Source organism: Haliotis rufescens, unplaced genomic scaffold (assembly GCF_023055435.1).
Source record: "Haliotis rufescens isolate VD_foot unplaced genomic scaffold, xgHalRufe1.0.p SCAF_5, whole genome shotgun sequence".
Classification (NCBI taxonomy): Eukaryota; Metazoa; Mollusca; class Gastropoda; order Lepetellida; family Haliotidae; genus Haliotis; species Haliotis rufescens.
Genome location: NW_025964223.1, coordinates 57,051,569 through 57,068,601, shown reverse-complemented (window position 1 = coordinate 57,068,601; position 17,033 = coordinate 57,051,569). Strand labels below are relative to the sequence as shown.

Sequence of the window (17,033 nt, the reverse complement as noted above, 5' to 3'; positions counted from 1 at the left end):
TTGGGCCAAATACACAGCCAGGCAGCATATTTTACAGGCATCCAAGTGTCTAGGTATTCTCTGTTGATGAAAATGGACAAAGTAGGCTACCGCGTTACATGCAGACATGGTTCCAAACGAAGCGAATTGGCCCAAGATGATTTTCATTGGTCAAAGATATTTCAAACTGAATAGTCGAGAATGGTATAATGCATATCTATGTATGTCAACATTCAACATTCAACCGAATACGTATATTCATCAACATATCTATATAAGATGTTATGGTCCTTTTTGTGCACGGTGCATACTCATTGTGGGTGAGTTAAAATTTAACGGTATTCTTTCATCCATATAGCGACTTCTCATTGTGAATGTCCACTTTATGTCACTAACGAAATGTGTAATATATTCAAAACAATCACGTTCGATTTGCGTCACTCTTATCTAAAGGTATTTGAAAAGGCTCGCCAAGGCCCAAGTGTCAATCCAACCGGAAGAGCAGGGGGTGATGGGAGTGTGGCTCCATCTTTACCAGCCTCTAACGGTGGTTCTAGCATAGCGACTAAAGATGGCGGTGATTTGACGGTGATTGATGGGGCGCAAGGTAAAGTGACAACGATGATAAATAGCAAGATCATCTCTGCAAGCGTCCCAAACGTCATCATCGCCAATCTCACCGACCCCGTCATCATACATCTGCCACATCTCAAGAAGGTAGGACATCGTCATATGGTCTTCTGAAGTAATGTTTGCATATGGTACAACGATACGAAAATACAACTCTAGATATATGATATACGGTTGTTATTATATTAGATTAGGACTATCGCAAAATAAAAGGGCCCCTTTGCACAAATAGATCTCAGTGCTGCATTTATGTGAATTGAACAGTGAAGTTGAGCTCGTCTTCGAACCGCCCCAGAACTTATACCATGCGTTTCTCTCCATACATACACGCTTTATACATGTGTTCGTGAGTACACTTTGTCATATATTTTTCAAATGTTGACGATTGTAAACTACATATGCAGTGTATAGCACCTGATTGTATTTTGTCTCAAATATTGCCTCGATGTCTTTTGGGGTGTGCACAGAACGCTGTCAACCCCCGGTGTGTGTTCTGGCGAGACAACGGCGCAGGCTGGTCGACAGATGGGTGTGAGGTGAAGGAAGATGTCAAGGACAGCTACACAACCTGTGCATGTAACCACCTCACTAACTTCGCGCTGCTTATGGTGAGTCATACGGGGAGTAGTATTTTCACAATGGTGTTTCTTGTCTTCTTCGGCGGATGATAGAAGCTTGTCAAAAATATTTTCTCTGGCGTTGGCATTATATATTTACACATACGGGGGCGATGGGTAGCTGGTGGTTCTAGCGTTCAATCGTCACAGCCAAGACCCGAATTCAAAAACCCTCGGGTGTTCCCAGCCGGGATATTGCTGAACCATACATACTTGCATACTTTTACCAAATACATGCAACTGCAAGCGTACCTCATACATTATCAGAAATACGATAATCTTCAATGCGTTGCATCTAGGTATCACAAGCATGGCAAGTATTTCTACCCTATGATAATGTATGCCGACATACAGCTGAAAAATGTTGGATGCATCACGTTATATATTTCAGAATGAATATCAAACATTACAAGATAAACACGAAACTTTTCAGGACATATATGATACATCTTGGATGCACGTTTTTTAGCATTTATTTGATCCATTTCAGTATCACGTGATACCATTCATGATAGACTATGATACTAAATTTCAGAACTCTCATGACACATTCCCGAATACATATACGTTTCAGGATTCAACCATGAAACATGTATGTACGTATATACGTGTGTATATTATGTCAGGCTGACTACCATACAATTCAGGATAGATGTGATACAATTAAGGACACTGATGGTATTGATAGGATATTGATGGTACATTTCAGGATGTTTATGAAAGAGGTGCTGATGTATCTGAAGCTGACCGCGTGGCCCTCTCCCTCATCTCCTACATCGGATGTGGCATCTCTCTGCTGTGCCTGCTGCTGACGCTGCTCACCTACTTCATGTTCAGGTGAGCTGCGACAAAAAGTGAGTGAGTGAGTTGGGTTTAACGCCGCTTTTAACAGTATTCTAGTTATATCGCGGCGTGCCAGCTTAATGTGGGAGGAAAGCCCGAAGTGATGCAGGTCTCAGACGTTTATTTACCTCATCGGTGAAACCCACGAGCACGGGTATGCCCCTGAATTAATTTGAAGGCTTCAAGTTATACATATTATAATTCGTTTTTATATATATTTCCATTAGTTGCATGTTAAAAATAGATTGGCAACATTGGTACTACAATTTCCAGTTATGCTTCTTTGCTTCTTCGACTAGTGAACACTCATTACGGTAGCGAATGATCTATTATCGGCGCAGATTAGCAAATCAGCATCGGATTTCGGGGCACAGGATGTATGCCCTCTTATTATGGACTGTATTAAGTATTTAGTGGCATCGAGTTAACTCCAGGAAATGTACTAATTGTCATTGTATATCCCAGAAATAGACATCCTAATTAACGTATGTAATTCTACAGCCTCAGATTTCAGGCTTTTCAAATATGATATTACAATTATTTTTCTTGTTACATAACAGTCACTTTTATTCATAGACTGACGAGACAACATGTATATTTACGATAGAGACATAACGAGTGAAAATGACAACTTTTTCAGCAACCATGTTATTTGACAAAACTTCTGTTTATTATGGGTTTTCTCGCTAATCGTACCTGTTGAGAACCACTGTGTACATGAGTCAGACTAACAGTGTTATTTCATCGAACATCGAGAAACATCAATTGTATATTTTCGTTTCTTTGATAGGCTCTTGAAAGTTGGAGTACTAAGTAAGGAGAAGATTTATGGATGAACAATTTCTTTATTACAATTAAGAGCGACGTTTCGGTGTAAGTTCTAACAACGTTATCAAGGAAGTGATATACAGAGTACTGCCTCCTACCTGTATATATACTCGTCAACCATGTTCTGTATATCACTCGTAAAACCATACTCACTCACTTACTCACTCTGTATATCACTAGCTATTAAATTTGTCCGAGTCCCTATATTTCTAATGTTGATAAACAAAGATTGTCTTATTAAAGAATATTTTTTACATTCAAGAAAATAGTGAAAAGCATTTTCCCACGGGGAACCGCAAGAGCAAGAAATAGTGTCTGACAAATTAACCCTAAATAAATCATCATTTTGATTGCTACATCTATGTCTGAGTCTTGTGTGGATAATATTAATTTGACGCTTTCCATAACTGAAATAATATGGAGATTTGATAACGTTTGGATATTTTTTTGTTTTTAATTCAGCTACAGAGATACTATTTTTAATATTTTCATTTTGTGAATTCCATTGTTTTAAAGAGTCTACTTCTGAAATGTAATTGTTCTGGCAAAAGGTACAGTCATGTTATGTTTGTTACGTAGGTTATAATTTGAAGCAGCTGATCTGTTATGAGGTAACAAATCATTTAGATATGAGGGACATTCATTTATTATTATTTTGTGCACTGTCGTGAGTTTTTGGGGGTTTTCTCGTCTCTCTTTAAGTGGTAGCCAGCCGGTTTCGAAATATAAAATTTCTCTCGAGGTACATTTGGTCAAACCTGTAACAAATCTGGCAGCGACAAGTTGTATTAATTCAAGTTTATTTTCGCTATAAGCAGAACAGTTGTCCCATACTTCCGATGAATATTCCAGAATAGGAATTTTAAATGTCAGATAGATTGTTGACAGATTATCATCTATTTAATTTATATTTAAGTTTACGCATAGCTGAAACCATTTTCGCTGTTGGCTTAGCAATAATTGAAACATGTGCAGTCCATTTCGTATCTTGAGATAATGTGAGCCCCAGATGTTTGTGAGTTTCAACATGTTCAATGGCACTGATAGTATAACAAATAGTTGGATAATACCGTTCGTGTTTGTGACTAAAAAGCATGTAAAGCCATGTGCTTGCCCACTGATGGAGAGAGAGAAGGTCTTGATTTAGTGTGTCTTCAATTACGACCATATCAGTAGATAAAGATCCTATACATGTATCGTCGGCGAATAACCTAGTAATATTTTGAAGCTGATCAGTAATATCATTTATGTAAACTAGAAATAGGAACGGCCCCAGCATAGAGCCCTGTGGGACCCCTGCTTTAGTGAATTTTTTACTTGATAAACTACCATTAACAAGGGGCGATTTCTCACTGACAATGCTTTCATTGCAGCAAGAGGTATATGTAATTGAATTCAATTCAATATATTCATAGTAATGACGTAGACATTATGAAACATGCAACATAATCCCTGTTTGGTGTTTTTGTGTTGACATGAATGTTTATAAATAAAGTATTAAACGTATTTCCTCATTATTGGCTGGGCCCAGCCAGTTTTATAAAGTGATCTTAGATCTTTAACTATCGTAAATCTTTTATATGTCATTGGAAGTCGAAAGATCGTTTTCCTGAACAGAACAAAACAATTATAGAAATATTCCTCTGCAGTAGATTCATCATGATTAATTTGACTGTTTTGTCCACAGGAAACTGCGCCGGGATAACCCTTCTAAGATCCTGGTTAACCTGTGTATTGCTCTTGCTGTGACCAATCTCATATTTCTTGTGGGCATGCAAGACTATACCTTCAAGAACACGATAGCATGCAAGGTAATGGATTGTCATAGTACATCATTATGCACGAACTAATTCATGGTATGGAGTGAGTGAATGTGGTTTTACGCCGTTTTTTGTGCAATATTCCATCACAATCACGACGGGGGGACACTGTAGTACTGTATTATTCTAGTCAAAACACGGCGGTGTTAAGCTGAGGATGGAGCATCGAACATTGTGTGACGAGCCAACGCTTTCGCCACCTCCGTTGTTCATGTATCGGGGGGGCGGTTGGGTAGCCTAGTGGTTAAAGCGTTCGCTCGTCACGCCGAAGACCCGAGTTCGATTCCCGACATGGGTACAATGTGTGAAGCCCATTTCTGGTGTCCCCCGCCGTTCTCACTCACTCATGTATCGATATTATATGAGAGTTAATTATGTCGACATCACTTGCACTTTTGTAACCTGAATGATAAAATATTACTGGCGAAAATGCGGGAATGATTCAGTATACATTTCATGAAAATGAATTGAATGGTCAAAAATACCATCCTTGGTAACGAGTGCATGTTGTTTGACATCGCAGTATAAAGAAACTGACGTGACTGTAGGAAAAGGACATGTTTGTCTTGTAGAAAAGACCACATCCTATGTTTTGTTTGTTTGTTGTTTAACGCCGCACTCAGCAATAGTCCAGCTATATGACGGCGGTCTGTAAATAATCGAGTCTAGATCAGACAATCTAGTGATTGACATGCGCATCGATCTACGCAATAGGGATACGTTGACATGCATCGACCAAGCCAGCGAGTTAGTCGCCTTTTACGGCAAGCGATGTTTGCTGTCATCGTGTGTAATATTCTACATCCTGACTAACAGTTATATGTGTCAGAATCCGAAATTGACATGAAATCCTGCCCCACATGTTGCTGTTTAATGGGAGTATGTTCTTAGGAAAACTGATCGTCATGAACATGTTGGCGTTTGCGTTGTAGGCAGTGGCAGTGATGTTGCACTACTTCATGTTGTCGGCGTTGACGTGGATGGCGGTAGAAGCGTTCTACATGTATCTGGCACTGGTTGTTGTCTTCAAAACATATTTCACAAACTTCATACTAAAGTGTTGCTTCATTGGCTGGGGTAAGTGTATTATCTGTACAAATGTCTGCCTCGCTTACTTCTTACCTCCATACGACATTTGCATTTGTAAAATAATCATAAAGATCTCTCAGTGTGTTGCTTGGGGTTTGGAGACCCAGTCTGTCCCTGTTTCACGTACAATTAATATTCTACATAAGTTCATTATTATACCATTGGTCACATTGCTCAGAGGTTTATGTACATCCTTATTCCCTAAAGTGTATTAATGCTGTATGTGTAATCACACCTGTAGATCTGCATCTGTTATCACTACAGGCTATCAGTTTGAACCAGCCTCTGTAAAGGTATGCACTGGGGTCGTCTCAGTACAACAGGTCCTGCCATCATGTGACCTGAGCTTCGTTCCGAAAACGATCTTAGTATTATGACCACCATACTACGATGTAAAGTAGAGGATACAGTCAACATAACCTGTCAGCGTTGTTTGTTGCTCACGCTGGTTTGTCTAGGCCAGGGTTTCCGTACAAAACAACCTTAGCACTACGACTGTCGTATGTTAAGGTATGGGAGTTACGATCACCTTAGCGCTAAGATCGCTTTGTACAACACCACCCAGGTCGTCGTGATGTAGCTTATCCTAATGTTAATATTTACTTAAGAGCAATTCACTTTCCCATTCAACGTTCTCAACCATGTCCTAGGAACATGACCATTTGCTCTATATGTTATTAACTTTTTAAAGTTTAAATTACTTTTCGATAATGGTCCCAAGCTTGGCATTCCTGTTTCACAATACGGAGATACTCATGATTATTGTTCAAAGAACGTAATTATGGTCTGTCGTTATTTACCGACAGACATATGTTGCAGGTTTCCATCATAAACATATTTATTTATGGAAACCAAAGATGGTTGTAAATAATGCAGCACTGTTAATTAAACGATTCAATTTGTTGTTTTCTGTGATACAGGCCTTCCCCTTGTAGTAGTGGCGATCACCCTGGGAATCAACGAAACTGAGAACTATGGGGAGCTTGCTTCCGGGATGTAAGTTGGTGTCATGCATATTATACAACGAAACATAACCAATCAGGACAGTACAGTCCAAGGAACAAAGACCCTGAAACAAAAATATATGAAAAAGCCAAACCAATCAGTGACCAAACAAATCTGCAATACAAGTCTAGATTTCTTCAATATCTGAAAATGAAGATTTGTCAGCTGCCGAATTCTGGGCAAGTTTTGGAAAACCTACCAGGAGATAACATCGATGTCCTTGTGTAGATACAGAAACCTATCATGGGCAACGTGGCAATTATCCCTTTAACCATTAAACTGCATACACATGATTAGTTACCCTTTTATCACCGAGTACCCTACATCAAAGGAAAATATGTTGTTTTTAAGTTGTCTTTGATTGTATCATTGGTTGTATCATTTCATATCTCCAGTTGCTGGATCAGGAACCCGGCCTTCTATGCTGCATTCCTAGCCCCAGTCGCCGTCATCTTGCTGATCAACTTCGCCGCCTTTGGTCTGGTTTTGCGTCAGATTCTTGGTCTTTCTAGCCGGAAGTTGAACAAGTCGGACAAAACCAGCACTATGACACAGCTGCGAGGGGCGATGGGAGTGGTCATCCTTCTTGGTCTCACTTGGGTGTTTGCGGTCTTTGCCATCGACCGTGCCAGCGTTGTCTTCTACTACCTGTTTGCCATTACAAATTCCCTTCAGGGGCTTTTTATTTTTATATTTTACTGCTTATTCAAGAAGGATGCGCTTTCAGCATGGAGACGAAAGTTACCATGTTGCGAAACTATGGACGAAAAATCCGGAGACCGCTCTTCAAGCAAAGGTGAGTTTGTAGTTTTCGGATCGCAGTGTTTCTTGCTAAACGCTAAAATCCAACCTGAATATTAAGATTATATTACTTCAGCTTATTTGAAATGTGATCAACATTATTGGTATATGTTTTTGTGAACTTTATAATATTAAATCAGTTAAGAACGTTAATTCATGAATTTATCAACAATATATTCTAACATGCCTTTTGATGCTTTCTCTTTGCATCAGCTCACGACTTAGTTTTCTACCCAGAGCGAATGTTTCCTTCTCGCTTGTATTATACTGCATATAGTAGTGCTGTCGAACTAGAAGACACTAACCACCTTGGAGTAGTTGAGTATAAGCATATATCCACCTGATGTCCTGTTGCCTGATGGGGTGAAGCTGAGCATGAGGAGTAGTTCAGCCATGGATACACACGTTCTATACAAGCAGCATACTCATTACTGTTAAATGTGCAAGATAAGATTTTACACGTTGTTTTATTGCAACTAATTTCATATTGGGGAACAAACTGACATGTCCAAGCGATACAAGGCTTCGGGAAATATGCGCAATCCAAAAGCAGTGACGTCACGATCAATGGCGAAGCTCGGTGGAAGGGATTAGGATGTATTTAGCCTTTAAAACATAACAATTGAACTAATTACGTGTACAGCCGACATACTTCTTCACCAGATTAAGCGAAAATCAAAGGCTCTAGAATAACAATGCAAATCTAATCTTGCACACGTAACTTATTCATATTTTAACGCATATGTATGAAGAGGCTTACCAATATATATAATTTATTATATATATGTATATATATAATGAGACATAGAAGCGTGCTCGTTATTATCGTTAATGAATTCTGAAAGATGATATTGCTACTTAACCTTTCAGATCATGACTTGTTTGGTTGGCTCAAATCCACACGTACTAGTGCAACTAGTCTACCGCCCACATATCAGGTTAATCAGGCTGTCGATAGTGTTGAAACATAGCACGTAGGGAAAATCGTTATCTACAGACTAGAACACTGTACACAGTACTGATAGTAAGAAAACGTGTTCTCCTTTATGAACATTATGAATATATTTATGGAACAGTATATGAGCTGTTTTGGAAAAGTTTTGTAATCTACAGTTACCTAGCTTGACAGTATTAGTTTTAGTTATAAAGTATAGTGTTGCTAGCTTCTGTGCCTTGTTTTTATGTCCCCTTTGCATTGACAGGCCTCGTTGATATTACCTTTCGGTACCAGTTGTTGGGACGAAATGTCTTCATTTCTATATGTTTAAGCAAATATGGCTGATGCCATTTATTCTCAGATTTATTTATTTGCCTCCGTCGTGGTATAGGTGTAATGTTGTTGACTGAGGCTTAAAATAACACACTGACGACGAAACAAGGCGATAAGTACGAGTATGTAATTCATATAATGATGGAAAAGTCTTCCCATGACATAATACTGGTTAGTGTGAGTATTGATTCACCTTTAATTTTAACTGATACAAATGTAGTCCTCTGTAAGCTACTCTAATGATAATGGGATAATACTATGTGCGTTGTTTGATTCGCCGCTGATGGCGACTGCAAGAGGTGAGGTGGGGTGAGGTGAGGTGAAATGGGTTTAACGCCGCGTTCAAGATTATTTCGCTTATATTGCGTGCGCCTGTGTGAGGCTGCTTGTACTAGTCCGGATTGTGGCGTTGTTTTAGTTCTAGCACACTGAGCTACCATGCCGTAAGTTACCACGGATATCCTACTCAGACACATTATATAAATTCCGAGCCCATCAATCCTTGTAAAGCCCCTTAAGGCCAGGCAGGTTAACAACATGTACCATGTTTAAACTTCTTTTGGTGAGATGTACGACCGCTGTGTGAAAATGACCAGTTCGGCACTCGCGTAAGAAATTATAATTCTAAGGTCTATTTGGGGTGACAAATTAGTTCGCTTTTAAAGTTGATTCGTTAAACAGATTCCTGTGAATTTCGTATAATAAAATATTGTATAGTTGGTTGGTTGTTTAACGCCGCACTCAGCAATATTCCAGCTATATGACGGCGGTCTGTAAATAATCGAGTCTGGACCATACAGTCTAGTGATCGATATCATGAGCATCGATCTACGCAACTGGGATCGATGATATTGATGTATGGTCAAGTGATGAGAGGTTTGTAATGGTCCGTTGTATCAGTTTGTACGTTATAACCGTTTTCGTAGAAGCATTTTCTAAAGTTTATAACAGTCAGTTGTAAAACAAATACAAGAACAAGTTCTTAATGATATACCAACATCTTTGCACTTGGTACGTGAGGATTCGGAGTCTTCCAACCTCTGCCACAGTGCGGTGATCACCAACCATGACGGGTATTCCATCTTACCGCTTCACTGACAAAATCATTTGGTTAAGGGCCCCCTCTTGAGTATTGGATGTAGGTCCCCACCCTCCACCCACCATGTCTTTTTGTTTCAACATATTCCGATTTATTGTTTCATTTTTTATCTTCCCGGAGATTCCTTTATTCCTTTTGGGGGCGAATATTAGTAAAGATGTAGATAATTTACATCATATTGACAGCTGACACATTTCAGTAACGTCACAATGGTGATGTGGGTTTTTACCAGGACTAGTTTTATTTCATCTTTACTAGACTGTTTAGATAGGCATGCTGTAGACTTGGGTGCTTTGACAACTATACTTTGTAGACTAGAATGTTTTCACAACACGTTTTGTAGACAAGCTGTTCACAGCTGCTGTTTAGACCAGAATGCTTTGATCACGCGTTAATCAATCTTCTCCATTGCTTTATTCAATCTAGTACGTACTTTGCACACATAGTATTGTATTACAAGGAATAGATTTAAATTCACTCCTCGGGGTAAATGCAACCGTCAAGTAAATATGCCTCTATTCATTAATAAAACTAGTTTGAACACAGGTTAGCCTGATACCTGATTATACACCTTCAGCTTGCACACGGACTAGTGTGTCACTGACTAGCGAATCACGAATGACTCGTCTTGGATTTTCTATTCCTTTCAAGGGTCATCGCTATAATTTAACGCTTATGTAGTCTATGACGTAGATAGCAAACACGATGACTTGGAATTCTTCTGTAGAAGTATGCTTATCACTACTGGCTCGGGGCGGTAGGGTAGCCTAGTGGTTAAGGCGTTCGCTCGTCACGCCGAAGACCCGGGTTCGATTCCCTACATGGGTACAATGTGTGAAGCCCATTTCTGGTGTCCCCCGCCGTGATATTGCTGGAATATTGCTAAAAGCGGCGTAAAATCATACTCACTCACTCACTCACTACTGGCTCGACAAAGTGACAATTCTAAAAATCATTTCAGCGGAAAGAACGCAATTTCATGTGGATAAAACGCACGATCAAGATCAAGTAACATTATTAACATTTAAACAAGGTCAGTAACTCTGTTTTTGTTTTGACGCGGCTCACATTTTGTGATAAGAGAGAAAGGGCATGATGTATTAAAAAGCGATATGTGAAATATTTAAACTTGCCCTTTATATTTATCCTTCAGCTCGCATGAAAAGTAGCCCAGGTGACATTTAATTCGTCCTATTATTGTCCGTGTGTAACACCTAACTTGAATTTTGTTGTTATTGTGGTGCTGGTTTTGTAGTCTGAAACATTCCAGGGAGTCTGTCTTGTATGGTTCTAATTTCATGCTGTTGAAAGCAAAGCATGTTCAGTGTCACTAATTTCAACACAGGGTGTGAAGTAAACCATATCGCCCTCATCGTTGCAATGTCGTTAGCTTCCTGTTTCATCGACTCTTCTTTGAGTAGAGATTTCTTACTGATTGTTCTCTAGCATTGACGCTTTATGTTTATGACTACAGTGAGGGTGTTGTCGCTTTATGTTTATGACTACAGTGAGGGTGTTGTCGCTTTATGTTTATGACTACAGTGAGGGTGTTGTCGCTTTATCTATCGAGGTGGTGTGTACAATGCATGATCTAGGTCGGTGGGGCTGAACCATACAGCAGATTTAACTGTGTTGTTGGATTTTGGTTTTTAATCACAGATCTCTGTACACACTTACACACTCATTTTTTACACTTTCTGTGATGTGTCTGAGTGATTTTATGTGCGACTCCTTTACGTTTTCGTCCAAATGTTCCATGTGAATGTGTGAAAACGTTTGCACGATACGTTCATGTAAATGTGTGAAACCGTTTGCCCGATACGTCCATGTGAATGTGTGAAACCGTTTGCACGATGTTTGTGAAACTTTTGTTTCTACTTTACTATTCTAATTGTCTGTAATACGCAGCGTGGACCTCTGTGATACAGTTTTTTTAACCATTCACTGATTGTTTCTCTTTCTGTGGAATTGTTAAAAGTGTAAGAAAGAGTTCTTATAATTCGCATAGATCGATACATAATGGCGTTACATATAATCCTTTCGTCGGAATTAACCATATCTGCAACATGTTTACATATGAAGCACACTTACGTTTCTTCATATAAAACTGATTGTTGTTTTGTTGGGGTTTTTTTAACTTTTTCTGGAGAATAAACATGCACTGTATTTATTATCTTCAGGCTACACGACCCCTGTCTCAAACAACACAGTAAAACACTCGATGTCGACGACGAATAGTTCACCTAACAGCAACAATGACGCCAAAATCAAAAGTGAGAAACTCCGGCAAGCGTCAATAAAATGTTCTCTATCGTACATTAAAGGCACATAACTCTTTCACTGACGCGTCGACATTCAACAAAGCCATGCCATCAATCGGGTTCGAAACATGTTAATTGTAACTATTTTGTGCAGTTACATTTTGTAATCAATGAATGAAAAGATAATTACAATTATTATTTTTTATATGCATAGAACCAAATGTTTCTACTCTGCACATGTTGACATTGTGTTGATTTTATTGTGTGTTTTTTTCAGAAAGGGCAATGCTATCATCGGATAGTGGTTTCCATAGCAGCGGGGGAGATGAAAACACTCGTTCATCTACATCCATCTAATCTGCCAGAATGTACAGACTACCCAGAAACTTTATCCACGATCTCACCGAGCTAATGCGTTTAGTTCTATAGTATATATTTATTATGCACGACCCAAACTTGCCCTTTTCAGCAGATCCAGGGATATGTTAGCAGTGTCTGGACGTATTCCGAATATGGTACTTGTGTATACGCTAACAGGTTTGCCTTTATGTATGGACATAAGATATGGATGTACCAGCTATAATGCAGTATCTTCCCCATTGTCCATTCACTACAGCCAGTTTCAGGACATGAGCGTGATTGCTACACAAAGTGTGTATGATTTTGTTTGAGAGCTAATGGTGACGACAGTTAAAACTATACTTCGACTTTGGATTCAGTTATGTGTTTGAAATAGAAAGCAACTGCTGCACAAGACGCAACAGACAGCTTGTTCTTCCTCCCCAGTGGTGAATAGCACCACACGGTGTACCGGTGATGTGATGTGGTGTCACAAAATGAATGTTACCAAAACGAATCACTGGCGATGTGTATATTAATATGAAGTGAAAACTGCAATTGGGTTTTTTTGGGGGGGGCCGATATTAAGAAGGTCCTTACCTAATCAACCACACACAGACGTAGCTCCGTGAATATTCTGCATTGTACTAAATGAATAGCCCCAGCAAGGGTTATTGGATGTAATTATTATCAAGTGGTGGCTATGACTGTCAATGACATTACGAATGTTTCTGCAACTGTGCGTCACAACATTTCTATTGTAATGTCAATATTCACAAAATATAATGGGTCTTTCATGACAATATTACCATCAGGTTTGAAGTAAATGTTCAAACATGAATCTCCAACATTGACGTGTTATTCAAAGGTGCCAAGCATATTGTTCATGTCATGGCCATACCTTAATCAGGTGGCGTCTGATATTGGGTGAGAGTGTCCAGACACAACACACATTCGTAACACAAGATAATATGAGAACAATTCTGAAGAATTCCTATGTGTACCAATGCCGACTCTTACACACATGTCCATTTGGCGTGAAGGTAAAAATAGCTGTGGAAATTATACGAATGGACCACTGAACATCAATGATGACACCAGGTGTTCGCGAAAAGGGTAAGCATGCCCCGCCCTTTCGGTAGCACCCGCCATTCATACAATTTGTATTTTTTATTATTTTTTTATTTATTGCCTGACGCCGCACATCAGTACTCCTGCCTAAAGCACGTTTGGGCTTTAAAGGCGTTCGTTAGAAATATTGTTTCTAGTGCGCTACGTGTTTCGTTATATTTCACAGAAATAGATATATCCGAAACATTCCAAGCAAGTCAACAATGCTTTTGCAAATCTAGATTTCCTCAGTTGCAGGAAATCATTTCTTTATAACTAACAATTTACCTAAACCTGTCTTAAAATCTTTCACAGACATGTCGGATTATGTTTGTATTTACAAATGTTCTCACAATAAGGTAGTTTGAACACCAGGATTTCTAAATATCTAAACTGTGTCAATTATATATGAGCAGCACTTTCATATGTTTGATTTGGTGGACTGAAGCTAGCTGTACCAACCAGAATTACAGCTGAAGCACGCGTATATTGTTTATGCGTCTGTCATGAATTTAAAGTTAAGATTATTAAAATCATAAAGAGTTAAGATTTGTAATCTCTGATACACGATAATATACATCGGCTTATATTGACAACCAAATAGAAATAATTATGTATTCGTTTTAAATATTGTCTTTTTAATTGTAAATATATCCTCTTGTTCAATGCTTATATATCTTTATATATCTTTATATATATATAAAGACATTTTCGAAACTTTATTCTGATTGCATAATTATATCTTTCATGTTTGCTCAAAATGCCGTTCATTTGTGAAATATATTCTCAGGCTACATTAAGGGCTACTATTTGGTGCTAGTTAATCGCATACACATAACAACTATTCACCTAAAGACGAGAACAATAAGTTTAAGGGTAGGTATCCAGACCATTTCCTGATGTGTAGCTCTGTTTGTGATTACAGTTGTTTCACACGACTTGCTTCCTTTATTTACACCCTCCGTGACGTATGTCAGGCTTATTAACACCAAAGATGGTTGGTGATATGATTGATTAGTTTGTCTGACCTGTTGCTTTATAAACTCTTGTAGCGGTTCGACCATCCTAGTGAGCGCCCCACAATACAGTGTAGAGTTGTGTCCTTTAGTTACAAGGACACGTCAAGATTATGAGTGAGTGAGTGAGTATGGTTTTACGCCGCTTTTAGCAATATTCCTGCAATATCACGGCGGGGGACACCGTAAATGAGCTTCACACAGTGTACCCATGTGGGGAATCGAACCGGGTCATCGGCGGGACGAGCGAACGCTTTAACCACTAGACTATCCCACCGCCCCTCTAGGTTATGATCTTTGGTTGGTCAACATTCCGGGATTGGTCCCCAGCAACCTCTGTTTGTAAGAGGCGAAAACATGGTGAGGTGGTCAGATTTGGTGACTAGGCTGACAGAATGTCAACGTACCCCGACAGTGTGGATCGTTCGTTGCTCTAATATCAATCACTGTCTTGTCTAGTCCAGACTCAATTATTCGCCATTAAATTTCTGGAATATTCCAAATAATTTCCGAATCTGGCTCGATACAGCAAGGTTGTCTCCCTTGTAACGTCAGAAAGCGATTTCACGACATGCCTTACTAATTTTGGCACTAAATTATCTGATGATTTTAATATGTTGACTCAAATTAACAAATCGCCATTTCATCAAAATGTTGCAAAGTAGTTTATACAATGTGAACTTTTTATCTGTATCATTTACTCTATGAATAAATAATGATTTTTGTCTGGTCTGTTCAGTAATTTATTGGGAATTCTTAATTCTTAATACAGAGAAACCTCGTAACTCCGGACCCCGATAGTCCGGACATCCACTTTTCGGAAAATTCTGTTACGGTAATTTACATTAATACATGGAATATTACTCTATGACAATGAACCATTAATCCGGATATGTGTTAGTCCACACGAATCAGTTGGAACGGTACCGTCTGGATTAACGGGGTTCTGTTGCATATACCGATACATTAAACATATATTTCTTCACTTTCCAGTTCAATCATACAGTCATGGGATATTCACATCAGTTTATACTAATACCATACCACAGTTTTCTTATTACAGACAGCAATGTTTGCATTAAAACATCAATACTTTCAGACATACACCTAAAACGGTGTTCAAATACAAAGAAAATTTCAATTTACTTCAAATAAAAAAGTAATGTGCACTGGCTGAAATCGCCTTTGTGGTAATTTTGCCGAAAAACAAGATTACATTCCAGAGCCCTTCTGTCGTCTCCACCAGAAATCGGTAGATGTTAACAGGGAGCGTATTACAATGTCCTCGGTCCTTTCCGTCATAGGAAAAGCTTATAATTCCACAAATAACCTACCATTGAGCCCAGCAATCTCTGGATTAACCCCGAACAAGCAACAAAGTGAACAGTGTCACGTCGGGGAAGCCGGTCCGACGCGTGCAGTGAAACCCATTTATTTTGTGAACATCTTGATGGCTCAATGCATCAGTGAACCCACGGAAAGGGAAACTGTAGAGAAAAGAAAAAAATAATCATAATATTCAGTCATTATTTGTGACGAAAAGAAGCGCGATGGACCCATCCCATTCAATTATGAGTGCACTTGACGTATGAAGTCTCATGAGTATGATAGAAGGCCAACGTCAAACGCAACGAGGAAACACAACCAGCTGTTTGTACGATTGTGAATGAACAATTAGGGCGAGAGTATCGGCCCACAGGAGCTCATATCCCCAATACTTGCATGTGTGAGTGGAGAATGACAAAACCTGAGGTAGTTTATGAAATCCCCCCCGACACGGTCAGGCCACCCGCTGGCCTCGTTGCCAGATCAAACACTATGCAGGTTCACTAAGTACAGCAAAGTAGCTACACGTTTATACCTTTCGTGTTTTTAGCACAATGCTATCAGTCGTTATGGCTGTACATTCTGCCACCCAGATCGCACTGCTTTGTAAGAACGCTGACTCCACGTGTCTCTACCTCACCCTCTTCTACTTTAAACCTACGCTTACCACCCATCCTCCACCAAATACGTTTATCCTAATCGACCCCACTCCCTAACTATAGAGACCCACCCGCCATGTACTCAGCAGACTCTTGCTTTCTGTGTACACTGACTTGGTTATTCGGGTATTTTTACCTTTACTCTATATCCAACCCAACCCATCAACACCCCTTCTCCTTTGTCCTTGAGTTGCCCAAATGCCTAAATACCCCCTTGACTCTACCCTCTGTTCAACACGCCACCCTGCTCATACAATTCAGAATCCTAACCAAGAAACAGGCAAAAGAAAACGCCTCCCCCCACCCCAACATAACACCCCCTCCCCTTTCAACCCCTCCCC

At 39.3% G+C, this 17,033-nt stretch overlaps 1 protein-coding gene across 4 annotated transcripts in view; it reads left to right on the top strand.

Annotated features, from left to right (window-relative positions):
* Positions 1-15,432, top strand: part of LOC124116413 (adhesion G-protein coupled receptor G6-like) — a 79,119-nt gene extending 63,687 nt beyond the window's left edge. Inside the window, exons 18-27 of one of the 4 annotated variants that reach the window (XM_048383782.1) lie at positions 433-696; positions 1,077-1,217; positions 1,936-2,063; positions 4,585-4,708; positions 5,650-5,794; positions 6,727-6,802; positions 7,207-7,607; positions 11,135-11,155; positions 12,162-12,254; positions 12,520-15,432. In XM_048383782.1, coding sequence (XP_048239739.1) covers positions 433-696; positions 1,077-1,217; positions 1,936-2,063; positions 4,585-4,708; positions 5,650-5,794; positions 6,727-6,802; positions 7,207-7,607; positions 11,135-11,155; positions 12,162-12,254; positions 12,520-12,599 — 1,473 coding nt within the window. In that variant the 3' untranslated portion in view covers positions 12,600-15,432. Of the gene's footprint in view, positions 1-432; positions 697-1,076; positions 1,218-1,935; positions 2,064-4,584; positions 4,709-5,649; positions 5,795-6,726; positions 6,803-7,206; positions 7,608-8,482; positions 9,956-10,942; positions 11,015-11,134; positions 11,156-12,161; positions 12,255-12,519 lie in introns of those variants that run through there. The other 3 variants (XM_048383781.1, XR_007218299.1, XM_048383783.1) reach the window with 3 other exon arrangements.
* The last annotated feature ends 1,601 nt before the right edge of the window (positions 15,433-17,033 follow it).